This window comes from Notolepis coatsorum, assembly GCF_963971535.1.
Source record: "Notolepis coatsorum genome assembly, chromosome: 1".
Taxonomy (NCBI): Eukaryota; Metazoa; Chordata; class Actinopteri; order Aulopiformes; family Paralepididae; genus Notolepis; species Notolepis coatsorum.
The window spans coordinates 127,409,278-127,424,490 of NC_140165.1; the positions used below are offsets into that span (position 1 = coordinate 127,409,278).

The 15,213-nt window shown below is 45.6% G+C and overlaps 1 protein-coding gene across 1 annotated transcript in view; it reads right to left on the reverse strand.

The window, feature by feature from the left end:
* The window catches only part of LOC311240141 (septin-2), an 85,858-nt gene that overhangs the window by 39,910 nt on the left and 30,735 nt on the right, over positions 1-15,213 (reverse strand). Inside the window, exon 7 of the mRNA XM_084328679.1 lies at positions 8,563-8,680. Coding sequence (XP_084184805.1) covers positions 8,563-8,680 — 118 coding nt within the window. The remainder of the gene's footprint in view (positions 1-8,562; positions 8,681-15,213) is intronic.

Sequence of the window (15,213 nt, forward strand, 5' to 3'; positions counted from 1 at the left end):
TTGTCTGCTCCCTGCGAGAACAGGGCAGTAACTAGGTTCTCTAGCCCTCCTCTATGACCCCTGGCTTTGGAAGAAAGGCCTGCAAGAGGAGGGGCATACATTAAATCATACAGGCCAGGAGTAAAGTAATTTGATTGGCATCCACAAAACCTTTCATGGTAAAACGGAGGAGATAATGAAATTCCAACATCGTCTAGTCTGTCACAAAGCCAGTGAATTGTAGCGATGATCTGTTCCTGAGCAATGTGTATGGTACCACCCTCTCAACTGGATCTGTGACTGTAAATCCACCATAGACGACTTCCTTGAACTCCCTGTTAAGTTGCGAGTCACTAGGTGATGTCAGTCCATGGGGGACATAGAGCAGGTCAAACCGGGGTTTGAGAGTCAAGAACTCCCCAGGGGTTGGCAAGGCTAAGGAATGAGTAATTGTCCTCCATCCTGATGGAATCAGGCTAAGTCTGGCACTGCAAGGTGAAGTTATCCCTCTGGTCTAGGATCAGCTTTCCCTCCCCAAATCCTAACCTTAACCATTAGTGCATAGGAGAGATGACTGACCCTGGACCACCCCGGTATTTACAGTCACTGTAGAAGGTGGTATCAACCAATCCGCTTCCAGGATGGAAACAAACTGCAAAGCTAATGCTAACCACTTCATGCATGTAAATGGAAAATGCTAAAAATATTAGCGCCTCTACTCCGGGAGGTCTAGTTAAATAAAAACACAGATTTGGGTGGTCTAACCTAGTATGTTAGTCTAGCATTCTAACCAACTAGGGTCCATTTGGTAGTTTATAGCTAAATGTTTTAGTTAGTATAGAAAAGCTAATGCTAACCGTTTTATGTACAGTATGTGAATGGAAAATGCTAAAAAGATTAGCGTCACATTCAGAGGTCTAGTTAAATAAAAAGTAAACACATATTTGGGTGGTCTAACCTAGTTTGTTAGTTATTTGATTAACCAACTAGGGTCAATTTGGTAGTTTGCCAAACATTTTAGTGATTGAATGTAAAAATCAAATGGCACTTGAGCTTAAAGGGAACTGTCAAACCACGGCCTCACAGTCCAGAGAAAGCTGTTTTCGAGCTGGGATTTACAGACCTGGGGAAGTCACGTAATAGTTTTAAGACCCACCTGGTTCAGAATTACCATAGGCGTTTCTCAAGGTAGAGGGTTTATATGGTTCTGCTTATTCAATTGGTCTGACATTTGACTGTAGCACATAATTAAACGAGATCTCTGTTTTTACGTTTGAGGAAAAACAAGAAGAAAGTCATGGGTACAAGACTGTGTACCTAATGCAATTGAATCTTTACTCGTTTCCATGGTAACCTCTACAGTACCCCATAAGTGTCCTACTTGAAGACCAGTCTCGAGTGAACACTGTGGAGCTGAGAGGACGTCATTACGAAAACCAAAATAGTAAAAACGACAGACAGAATACACTATTGGAATTATATACTCATGATTACCTGACTCATTTGTTTTTAAACACTGTCGTTTTCATGTCTTCAATGAAGACAAAGATGGCAGCGAATGCCAACAAAATTAAGTTACATTTGTCTTTTGTAACAGTAAAATGATTAAATAATCAAAGATTCAAAGATTATGAACCTACACAATACGGTTTGGCTGGAATCTTTATAGTTTTGATCTTCAATGGGTGGCTACAATGGGGGGGGATCACAGATGGACCCTCACTCCCCAGGTCTATAATATTAATTTCGTTCTTTAAATCATTCAAATGTATTTGTGTGAAATAAATATTTGCAACCTCTGGGCATCCTCTAGTTAGTGACATTTTATGGTTAAAATGTGTGTTAAATGTCTCCCAGTCCCTCTGCTCTGCAGGTAAACAGAAAATACATTTCCTGGTATCCTGTTCCCACTTTATCCAATCAAGAGAGAGAATTTTACATATTTTAAGAAGTCTTGCCAAGCAAAACTGTACTGGCAGATTATTTCACTTGTTTCAAGCACACACACACAAAAAAAAAATCTCTGGAGGGACTGGGAGACCCATGTTACTGACCAAAACACCCTATATCAGTGATGGCTGTCAGAATGTAGAGCAAAAAAACAACACTTACAGCACCTTTAATCAAATAAAACCGATTGAGAAGGGAAAAGAAAGGTCATTGTTTGCCATCACATGCATTCATCATGCAGCTCTCACATCACGGAGAGAAGGGTGGGTCCAGAATTACACATTCCTTTGTTTTTAATAAGGGGGTCTTGGAGGTAGTGATCCATTGGTAGTGAGAATCACCAGCTCACATATTCAGCTGCTCCTTCTCAGAGGGGATTACCTGGAGTCCGGTCTGAACCAGCTCCCGTACCGTTCCGCCTCCTCACAGAGACAACAAGCAGCAAGGTGGGTTCCAACTAAAGCCGCACACAGGATATGACTGCAGGGACCCAGACTGAGAGGATCAAGTCTTCAATATACCTCAAGCCCAGGACAACTTATGAGTTACAGACCACTGAGACCCCGGCGAAAGGAAATTGGCATTAGGGAGAATTAAAAAAAGGAGGGAGACAAAAGAGATAGACCAAAAGAGAGAGAGAGACACAGACAGACAGAGAAAGAGAGACAGACAGAGAGAGAGAGGGAGGCGATGCCACTGCCAGGAAAACCAGAGTGAGGAAACAAGTGAACTCAAGAGAGAGAGGGAAGCAGAACTAAAGGGATGAAAGCTGAAAGAGAGAGGAGGAGGAGGAGGGAGGCTTTTTCCCCCCAGTTGTCCATAAGCCTGTACTGAGCTGGTCAGCTGGCTGCATCTTGTTGGTGAAAAAGTCTTGACGCAGGAAACCTATATTGTTCTCTACAAGCTGTTTCCCCCCAATAATACAGAGGCGCTGCTCAAGGGGGGGGGGGGGTTTACCGAGAGACAATTGGCTCAAAACTGTGAGAAAGTGCCAAGTGAAAAACAAATAAGCTAATAAATACACTGGTAAAAACACTGGAGGGCGATTAATCATTCTCCACCAGTGGGCCGTCTGGCAGCTCCTTGGCCGCTGTCCCTCTGACCTCAATGGGAGGTCTGGTGCCCAGCGCGCCACTACGGCGTATAGGAAGCCATGAGCCACGTATACCTAAGGACCGCTGCGCTTAATCTGATCTACCAGGGGGGTGTGGAGGCAAAACGGACAAACGCTGCACAGTGGAGTGTGGAATATAATTCTTCTCCTGATAAGACCCTTGAGACGCACTCCTATAACTGAATAGGCACTCACGCCAAACACAAAGCTCGGCATTAACAATTGTGTAATATATCATAACCGGGCCTTTAAAATCTTAGCCATGTTACAGTGGTTTTGGTAGAGTTGAAACATTCCACAGACTGTCAGACGGCATGGCTGCACTAGTCTTATTAAACAAATGAGGGTGAAAAGATAAACGCAGTGCACCCCCACACATTAACTAAACAGGAGATGCTGAGAATAGTATGCCCCCCCTAGGGACAGCTGTGTTTAAACATAGAGCTGATGTGTTTGAATTAACCTCCTCTATTTCCTGACAATAATGGCCCCATCCAGTAACACAGTGCCCCGAGTACCCTCACTTAAGCAATCTGTATTTAATGTGTGTTGGGGAGGGGGGGGGGGTTGAACTTTAGCCTAATCTAAAAGGTCTGTATGCCAAAACAATGGAGCGGTAGAATGGACATGGCCACGTGTCTTTATTGTTGCCCTACAAAAGCTGTTTACTGGTGGTACACACACACACACGGAGAGGGGTCGATATAGTGGCATACATACACATGTAGAGGTGTATATACCGGTATACATGCACGTGTAGTGGACTCGTCAGTGCTCGTTCCTGGACAGAGGGACATTTTAACATCTGTTAAGGGAATACTCAGTGGAGCATGTGAGCCAAGCCTATCGGAAAGATAATGTTTTGGACGTTTGAGCAGGAAAGAGGAAAGATGAGGGTGATGTTATCGCAGCGTATCTCCTGACCCCGTGTACACGGGAATCCCTCCCCGCTGACTAAGATGTCAACAGAGGACAAGAAAGACAACCGGGGGAAAACGTTTTTATAAAGATGTCGAGGGAGCACAAAAAAAAAGACAACCGAAAGGTACAAAAAAGCACAAACTTGGTCAAAGCACTTGAATGCATGCGAAGTGGCTTGTTGCATAAGTGTGTAGGGGGTGGGGGGGGGGGGGGGTCTGGCAGCAGGAGCGTGGGTTTTGTTCATGGTAAGGGCCACATGAACACTAAACGGGTTTTTAGGAAGGTCACCATTCAAAACACTACCTCACAGGACAATCAAGCTGACGACTCCTGTGAGGACACCGCGCCAGAGGAGTTCCATCACGCCTTTGATGCTGGAGCCGGCTATGCATTGTGTATTGTGTATCGAGATACGTCATTAACGCAACGCTGCCTATGTCCGGCCACAGCGTTAAGAGAATGCAGGAGGGAAGTCTCGTGTGTGCCCCGAATGCCAAGCGTAGCCCTGCCTGTTCCTAGAAGGCTGTATCAGCGCTTTTATGCAACAACATCATGGCTGTGTGAGCCTTCCAGAAAACAAGCCTTGCCGTCGTCCAGTGGAGCCTGGCTAAGGGAGCGGAGCAGAATAAACCTCCAGACAACCGCCTCACCGTCCCCCGGGGTCTGAATGGGAGGCAGGTGGGGGTGCCTGGGACTAAGGTCCAGGCGGAGGAAGGGTGAGGATGAGGTGAGTGAGTGCGTTGAGGATAAAAAGGTGAAGTAACATGACACAAAACCCCCATAATCAGTATTTTAAACCCAGAGGGCATGGTGATTGATTAACTTGGCTAACCTTTCAAATCGTTATATACTGTATATATTGGGGCGACAGTGGCTCGGGAGGTAGAGCAGTCGACTGGTAATTCAGAGGTTCCCCCCCGGTCCAAGACACTCAACTGCTCCCCATGAGCAGGTTGGCACCTTGCGTGTGTGAAGGTGTATTTGTTTATTTATTTATTTTACCCAGGGACAGTGCACATTAATGAACGTCTGCCAGATTTGAGCTAATTAGCTAGTTTCCATCTGTAGTCCCTGCCTACCATGCATGTCTTTTATGGTGTGGGAGGAAACCAGAGTACCCAGAGGAAACCCATGCAAACACAGGGAGAACATGCAAACTCCACACAGAAAGGCCCCCTGCTGGGGTCCGAACCCAGGACCTTCTTGCTGTGAGGCAGAAGTGCTAACCACTGAGCGAGTGAATGGATAAAACGCGAGGAACAAATTGTAAAGCGCCTTGGATAAAAGTGCTATATAAATGCAGTCCTTTTTTTCTTTTTTTTTTTACATTATGTCTTTGAAAAAGGCAAGAGGTAGAAAGAACAATTTGTTTTCTGCCGATTGTTTTGGGGACCAAATACGATTAGTATTCTACAAGTAAGTGCCTAAAATGGTGCCTATAATATGGCAAGTGTTTCAAGTTTCTGTTTGCACTTGGCAAAGTGACACGTACACTTTGGAAACATATAATAACAATACAAGCCACTATAAAGGAAACAATGCTCTGTAAGGGTTCAACTCACAAAAAAAATCCTAAATAAAATGGGGTCGTGGTATAAAAAGGCTTGAGAACCCCTGCACTAGAGCAAACAAACGCATGCACAAATACACACACGTCCACACGCACACACACATCTCTAGCTCTTCCTCTCTTCCGTGTTTTATCACATACATGTTTAGTTTAACCATCAAGAGTCAAGGAGGAGGAGGAGATGAGAGGATGAAGAGAGGAGGAGAGGAGCAGTAGAGGGGAGGAAAGGATGAGGAGAGAGTAGAGGAAAGGAGATGACACATTAAGTATGCCTCGTTCTCAGCCTGCACGAACACGATATCAGCTGAACACACCTCTCCAGGCGCACGTGTGTGTGTGTGTGTGTGTGTGCGCGCGATATATAACACTACTGTCTGCCTCCTGGACAGCAGGAAGCCATGGAGCGTGCAGGCAGACACCTGGGCCCATTCCAATAGGAAGCATCTGGAAGGGGGCGAGAGTGGGTGAAGTGTATGCTCTCTCTCCCTCTCTCTCTCTACAATATCTGTCCCGCCCACTACTTCCCTCTCATATAATCGTCTCTGCTCCTCTGGTCAAGCCCTCCATTGTCACATAATAATCTGGCTGGATCATCAAAAACATACAAAGCAGTCTATACACCTCTGTGCGCACATGAGGTAAACGTGTGCATCCACACACACACACACACACACACACACACACACACACACACACACACACACACACACACACACACACACACACACACACACACACACACACACACACACACACACACACACACACACACACACACACACACACACACACACACACACACACACACACACACACACACACACACACACACACACACACACACACACACACACACACACACACACACACACACACACACACACACACACACACACACACACACACACACACACACACACACACACACACACACACACACACACACACACACACACACACACACACACACACACACACACACACACACACACACACACACACACACACACACAGATGTCCGACTTGCTTTATTGCCTCTGGTCAGTGTGCCAGCTGGGATAAGCCGATGCTTTCTTTATTATTAAATTATTATTACGCAAAACGCTTTCTAATAGCTAAACCATATGTCCACAGAGAGACGCAAGCATGCAATAATCACCTCGGATGCCCCTCGTCAACATGCACTAAGACATTCCCATGGACCCATCTCAAACCCTGACCTATAGACCTGTTCGCTGTATACAAACATACCGTGTTCGAGGCAATCAGCAATACCAACTGAGTCACGTGACTAAGTTGCCCCGGACCTGCGCGAGCTGCTGCGCTCAAATAATACGACGGGGCTCTATGAAGAAACCATGACACTCACCTGACTAGAGGTTGTTTAAAATGAAAACGGCTGGATGTCATTTAGCCAAATCAGCATGGCTGTGAGTGTGAGTCTTTCACCTTTTAGATATCTAGCTTTGGCATGGATTGATTGTTTAGATCGCTAGCATGGCTAACAAATGCAAATATATTGTAGTCTGCCCCGTTGTTCTGACCAGGATTAAGTTAATTTCTGCTCTGGTGATGCGCATGCACACAGAGTATACAGCGAACAGGTTTTTTTTTTTTTTTTTTTTCTCCGAGGGAAGTAACAGTTGCGATTGGAGGATCAAGAAAAGTTTTCACCCCCAAACCGCCAACCGGGGAAAGAGTGCTAACCATATAACCATTTAGGTTCACTTCATTTTTCTTATTGTGTTGTTAGTTTCATTTTTCATAAATATATGTGGTGATGTCGGTGACATGGGAGGTACAGAGGTGGGCAGGCTGGGTTCAGTGGGGGGGGGGGGGGATGTCGGGGGGAGGGGCCATCGTTCCGGCGGTTCGACCCGGGGGAGGGGGGGCCTTGCGTGTTGTGGGATTGGTGTGGGGTTTCCTGGGGCCCTCGGCCGCCGTGGCCTGGGCGGTCTGGTCACCGGGCCGGGGGGGCACCGGGCTTGGGGTCACGGGGGGTCGGGGGATCATTGAGGCGTGGTGCTTTGGCCTTCTGCGGGCCTGGGCTTGGGGTTCTCGTGGACCGGGGGCCTGGCGGTCGGGCGGGGCGGGTGGGAGCTCTGGGTGCTCGGCTCCGCGCATGATGGACCAGGATATGGGGGTGTTCCGTTTCTCGGGGAGGAGGGCGGGAGGGAGGGGTTTCTCTCAGGGGGATCAGAGCGGCTGGGCTTTGCCCGGTGGGGTCCTGTGTGTTGGGGGGTCGGTGGGCGTGGGGTGGGGCTCTCGGTGGCATGGGAAATAGCGGGCTTGGCTCGGTGGGGGGGGGTCCCCTATCCTTTCCTCTACTGGGCCTGGCCCAATTGATTCAAGGGACCCGTGTCGCTGGGGGCCCGGCGGCGCGCGCATCGGCCTGGGATATGGGGGGCTCCTATGGGCTTAACTCGGGGGGGGGGGTCTTGGATGGCGGTTTGGCCCGGGAGAGTGGGGTCTTGGATGTTGTGGGGTCGTCGGCCGTGGGGTGGGGTGGGGTGCTGGGTGGCATGGGAGGTAGCGGGCTTGGCTCGGTGGGGGGTGGGGGAGTACCACCCCTCACCTCTCTACTGGGCCTGGCCCAATCAAATTCAAGGTACCCGTGTCGCTGAGTACTTGGCCCCGCGTGAGACGGCCCTGGGATGTGGGGGAGCCCCGTTTCTGGGGGTGGATGGCGGGAGGGGGTCCCTCTCATGGAGGTCTGGGAGGCTGAACGCGGCCGAATTCAAGGGGCCCATGTGGATGTACTGTTGTGTTGTTGATGTCATTGTAGGTATTGTGTAAGTGTTGTTTGTCTATAAATGTTAATAAAAAAAGTAAAAAAAAAAAAAAATTGTTGTGATTGGAGGATCAAGAAAAGAGGACAGGGTTTGAGATAGGTCAATTATGATTTGCGGATGATGGAAAACCAGATGACCACAGAGGCTATCAATTTAGAATATTAGCACTATCCAGGTGCGTGTGTGTGCGTGCGTGTGTGTGCGTGCGTGCGTGTGTGTGTGTGCATCCAGCCCACCCTTCTCTTGAGCCGGTCCCTCTCTCTCATCGTGAGCGTGTCGGCCTTGGCGATGACCGGTACGATGTTGACCTTACTGTGGATGGCCTTCATGAACTCCACATCCAGTGGCTTTAACCTGGATGACAGAGAGAGAAAACATTTGAGAAACAAAGAAAGACAGAGAGAGAGACAAAGAGAGAGAGAGAGAAAGTCATAGTGTGTGTCTGGAGTCAAAGTCTTGAGTTTCAGATATTTAAAGTCCATCAAGAACAAAGAGTCATGCAGCCATTCTTCTTTTCGTTTCTTTGAAGCATGATGGTTATATGACAGTTTCACATTTCTTTACACAGTCCTTTGCATTTTTATTGAACACTGCAAGGTCTTTTGAGCTGCACATGTTGGGTAGTAGAGGGCAGACCAGGCAGTATGGTCTGCTTCTCCACATTCACAGGTGATGGGGCCAGTCTTGTAGCCCCATCTGAACAGCCCCATTGATCGTCCTGTTCTCATTCTCAAGGCGGTTGAGTGTTTTCCACTGAGCCCATGGTGCTTCTGGGCCAGGGGGAAGGTCTTCAGCAGGGGGAAGGTCTTCAGCAGGGGGACGGTCTTCAGAAGGGGGACGGTCTTCAGAAGGGGGGATTCCCATGACAGTTGGAGTAAGGTAATTTCCAGGCTTTTCCATCCAGAGCTGGAGTCTGGATTCTTCTCTGGACTTTGTTAGGGGCTGGACATGGCTGAGTAAGCTTCTTCTTGAATTCAGTCATTGGGCCAGGGGGTGATGGCGTTCATCACTAGTAGCTTTTCGACTCGGCTGGCAATGTAAGCGTGGAGGTGCAGGTTGGTTGTGTTAGTGGGTTTCAAGCAGCCAGTGATCAGGTGGCAGGTGTTGGTGTCTTCGCAGGGTTGGGGTGTTGTAGGTGGTTGCACTTGTTTTGATTGAAAACTTTATTAACAGATTGCAGAATGGGTACAATACAGTACGGCTCAATACTAGGGATGGGTACCTTTCACATTTGAACCGATACCGGTACCGGTACCTGTGAATCGATACCGGTACCCAACGGTACCTTTTTTCGGTACTTTAGTCTCAAGAAATTTAATTTACCTACCTCAGTCGTAAAAAAGAAAAACAATCTTCAAATAACTACAATTTCGACAGTTTTCGGCTCGTCATTGCTCCGACTGCTTTGTTGTTGAATCAAGTCAAATCCTAGGTAAGCATATATTGTGCGTGTAAACGTTGACATGAAAAAAAAAAAAGTAAAAAAAAAAAAAAAAAAAATGTAAAAAAAATAATTAATAAATGTTTTTTTTTTTTTTCGGTTTCTCACTTGATTCGATACTCGGTAGTACCGAGGTGTTTCGGTTCGGTACCTCAAAAGTACCGAATTCGGTACCCATCCCTACTCAATACACACAATTGTTAAGGGGATGCAGACCAGAGAAAGACGTTTGTCTTGTTTACATCAGGGTCCCCCATTTTCAATTCATCATAACATTTATGACACACGACATACAAATATACAGTACAGTTTATTAAGAGACGGATCATAAAAGAAAATATATACATTTGAGGGGGAAGAAACTGTACATTGGAGGGGGTTGGGTGTGCATCGTAGTAGAGGAGCAGCTCATCCAGGGCTGAGGTGAGGTTTGTTACACAGATGTTACACAGAACGTGCAGTGTTCTGGTCCATTGGCTGGTCATTGTGGGACCAGACTTCGATGGTACTTTCAGCAAAGGGGTCAGATTCATAGAGCTGTTGGTATTGCTCAAACAGATGCACTTCCTCTTTTGGAAGAAAAAGCACAGCTTGATGAATCCAATGCAACTTATCCCAAAAGAAAGTCAACTAAAACAGCTTGAATTTCTGAAAACGGGAGGGGGTCCACACACACTAACCTGTGCCATAATGAAGAGGACATTAGGTTATGAATTACAAGCGATCTTCCTCTGTAAGACATGTTTTGGCAATAGCAATTTCCACTTTTTAAGCCTGGCTTCTATTTTTTTTCAATGTGTTTCCCATTTCTATCATTGAACTCATCCCCTAGGAATGCTAACAAATACTTTATCCCTCCTTTTTTCCAAGTACGGTTGAGAGTGTCCTTACCAGCTCAATCACGGTCTGGTGTGGAAACTGCACTGCTAAGGAGAGGAAGGCACTCCAGCGAGTGATTAAAACTGCTCAGTACATCTCTGGAGCAGCCTTCCCCTCACTACAGGACATTTACTCTACCAGGGCCACCAGGAGAGCACACAACATCATTAAGGACAGCACACACCCCCAACACAGACTCTTCAACCTCCTGCCATCAGGCAGGCGATACAGGAGTCTGAAAGCCAGAACTACAAGACTTGACAAACAGTTTTTACCGACAGGCCATCAGGCTCTTGAATGCCAGCAACTCCACCTAGCCGCCCCCACCTAGACCCAAACATTTTAACTCAGATACTCTTTAAATATTAACTCAGTCTATACATAATGCCACATTGTCCTTCTTTCGATTAGTAAAACCCAGCATGTCCTATATGCTCTGTAAATAACTATGTACAGATACCGAGATGTCCCACCATGTTACCTGTTACCTGTTTATTGCACAATGTTTTTTTTTTATTGGATTCTATTATATGTTGTACCACTGTATTGCACATCGTTGCGGGCAAGACCACCCGCATTTCATTGTATACTTGTATGCCGTGACAAATAAAACTCTTGACTTGACTTAATATATCATACATTTAGTTTTCTTCAGATTTAGGGATAATTTATTGTTATCAAACCATATCTTGAGTTTACACATTTAATTTACAATGTCATCTGCTAATCTTTTAAGATCCTTTCCTGAACTGAATAAATTTGTATCGTCAGCAAATAAAACAAATTGCAATATGTTTGACACTTCACATATATAATTAATATACAAAATAAAAAGTTTGGTGCCCAGGACCGAACCTTGAGGGACACCATATTCAATATTCATACATTCAGATGTTTGATTGATTGATTGAAAACTTTATTAACAGATTGCAGAATGGGTACAATACAGTACAGCTCAATACACACAATTGTTAACACTTTCACTGCCACTCACGAGATATCTCGGGTTTCCGATAGTTATGTTGAAAGCCACTCACGAGATTTCTCTGATTTTTTTTTTAAATATTTTTTTGCGATCTGAAATCATATTGCATCACGCGAGCCTACCCTAGTATACCCGAGCGCCGCCGGCGATCAGATGTGGAAAAAAGCGCCCCCTATCGTCTCCCAGATGACATAAGGGATTTTGGAATGGACTCAATGAAAATGGATGGGGAAAAAAATCCTGTACTCCACATTTTCCAGTCCACTGATGCAGCCGGGGTTATCACAGTTCATTCTGGAGCCTCTCAGACCCGCGGAATCATGTACACACGTTGGATCCATACACTTATCGATTTTTTCGAATGGTGATCAGGAATTGGAATATACCAGTTGGATACCATCTGATGTCAGGTAAGGAATCTATGTTATCAGTGTTAGGATAATCAGACTAATTTTGATGAAGATATAGGCTGTTTTGTGAAATGGGCTCTTTCGGTTTCACTGTAAAAGTCCAAGAGGAAATGAACACGACGATTATCCGTGCGCGGCTCGAATGTGCTTGCGTGCACGTATAATATTGATCATCTAGCGTTTATTTGAAAACGATTCATAAATAGGCCGACAAATATCAACGTTCTGGAATATTCCAGTAAAAGACGATTATCATAGAATGGTCTAGAATGAACAGTTTTTTTTACCTCAAAACGGGTGCTTTTCAAAATGCTCTCAAACGGAAATGAAGCGATAAAAAACCAATCTGCCTTGACAGCACTGACTGGAAAAGGATTCTTTGATAAGCGACGGGCAGATTAGACACATAGCCATAATTTAAAACATAGATTAGGCGATATTAAGCGTAACATTGGCGCCGATGGTGGCATTGAAGCGCTACCTCTGGCGCCACCTCGTGGCATTCAAAGTGTTAAGGGGATGCAGACCAGAGAAAGACGTTTGTCTTGTTTACATCAGGGTCCCCCATTTTCAATTCATCATAACATATATGACATACACAACATACAGATAAGACAGTACTGCTACATCATCTATACATTTATGACATACCAGATTTACAAATACAGTACTGTTTGTGATACAAAAAATTTCTGAAAAAGAGAGTATATACATTTGACGTAGAAACTGTACATTGGAGGAGATTGGTAGGTGGGGTGGGGGGGGGGGTTGGGTGGGTGGGTGGGGTGGGGGGGGGGGGGGTAACTGTACATTGGAGGTGGTTGGGTGGGTGGGGGGGAGGGGGTGGGTAGGCAGGGTGGGGGAAACTGTACTACCCACTTTCAAAAACACTCAAAAAACACCTAAGGGAGACTGCAACTCGAAACTGGCCCCTGTAAATGTCCGAACACAACCCCCTCCAATGTACAGTAAATTACCAAGTATGGTCTTGTCAATATTCCAATGTACAGTTTTGTTTGTACAGTTGTTTGTACAGAAACAAATATTCATAAATGGTAAGGCAAACATACTGTGCTTCTCAGAAACTAAGCTCGACGATTCTGTAAAAGATCCAGAGATAGAGATTGAGAACTACTCAATAATCAGGAATGATAGGAACAAACATGGAGGTGGTGTCTGTATGTACATACACAAGGACACCAAATTCATCAACAGAAATGACCTGAATCATAAATCAATTGAAACTGTATGGGTGGAAATCCTATTCGAAAGGGCGAAATCCCTACTGGTTGGCACAGTCTACAGGCCGCCAGATCATAGTGGCTTCTATGATACACTGGATGGGTGTTTAGCTGGAGTTGAGGATGTAGACAAAATTCTTATTGGAGACTGGAACACGGATATGCAACGAAAAGATGCACCCGTCTTCAAGGCCTTCAGTAGGTTTTGTGATCTGCATGGCCTCAGCCAGCTAATCACCCAACCCACACGTGTATGTGAATCAACTCAGACTACCATTGACCTCATTCTGACCTCCGACAAGTCCAAGATCTCAAATAAAGGGGTTATAGCATGTGGGTTAAGTGATCATTATATGATATTCTGTACCCGAAAAAAACTAAAACAAAAGGCTGGCTGCCACAAAACAGTCACATCTAGAGACCTCAAAACCTACTCTAGCGAGGCCTTCAACCTTGAACTGGAGAGTCTGGACTGGTCAGATGAACTCAATGGTACACTGGTTGACGAAACATGGCTTGGTTTCAAAACCAAATTCTCAGCAATACTAAACGACATGGCCCCCCTAAGAACCACCAGGGTAAAAAATCGCGCTGAGCCGTGGATGCACTCCGAAATACTGGCCGCTATGAAAACCAGAGACAAAAAATGCTCTGAGTTTCGTAAAAGTCAGTCAAAGCTTACTAAAAGCACGAGCAGTGAACTCCAAGCCCACGTGACTGAACTCAAACTAGAAAGAAACAGACTAAGAAACGACGTAAACTCCATGATCAAAACTGCAAAAAAGAATTTCATCAATGACAAAACTGAGGAAAACAAAAACAAACCACGTGAACTTTGGAAATTACTCAATAATCAACTAGGATGCAGTAAAAAACTTAAAACCAGATTCTCAAACATAAACATAAAAACGGACAACACGCTCATCACAGACAAGCTGGATGTAGCCAATTACTTAAACATTTTCTTCACAAACATAGCCACAACACTGGTAAACAAACTACCCTCCCACTCAGGGCTTTATGGGGTAGAACACATAGTAGCTTACTACAAAAACCTAGGGGTCCGCAAGGACGACTTCAAGCTGGAAATGGTAACAACAGATGAGGTACTCAATAAACTGAGCGCCCTCCAACCTAACAAGGCCACTGGCCATGACAACATCCCCTCCAAATTCCTCAGAGACTCAGCAGCCGCCATCACACCAATCATCACACACATAATAAACCTCTCCATAAAACAGGGACACGTCCCCAAGGACTTCAAAATTGCGAGGGTGACCCCTCTGCACAAAAAGGGCAGCAAATTAGACCCAGGCAACTACCGCCCTGTTTCTATTCTCACCTCCATCTCGAAAGTCATGGAAAAAATAGTCTACGAACAGGTCGAAAAGTACCTAGCGGAAAAAAATCTAATCTACGAATTCCAATCTGGCTTCAGAACATCCCACTCCACTGACACATGCCTTCTCTATTTGAATGACCACATCAAACAAGAGGTGGACGCAGGCAAATACTGCGGCATGGTCATGCTGGACCTACAAAAGGCCTTTGACACGGTCAATCACTCCATTCTGATTGACAAGCTAAAAGCAATTGGTTTTGATAGTCTATCAGTGAGCTGGATGCAATCCTACCTTGAGGGGAGGGAACAGATGGTGGAGGTAAACGGTACCCTATCCCCCCCCCCTCACAGTGAGCTGTGGTGTTCCACAAGGAAGCATACTAGGACCGCTACTGTTCCTAATTTATGCAAATGACATGTCGTCAGCTTGTGACTGCAACTTGTTCCTGTTTGCGGACGACTCAGCCCTGCTGGTCTCTGACAAGAACAAGTTACAGGTTGAAAAAACCCTCAGCTCGGAACTAGGCAGAATCTGCATATGGCTCGCTGATAACAAACTATCATTACACATGGGCAAAACAGAGTCCAT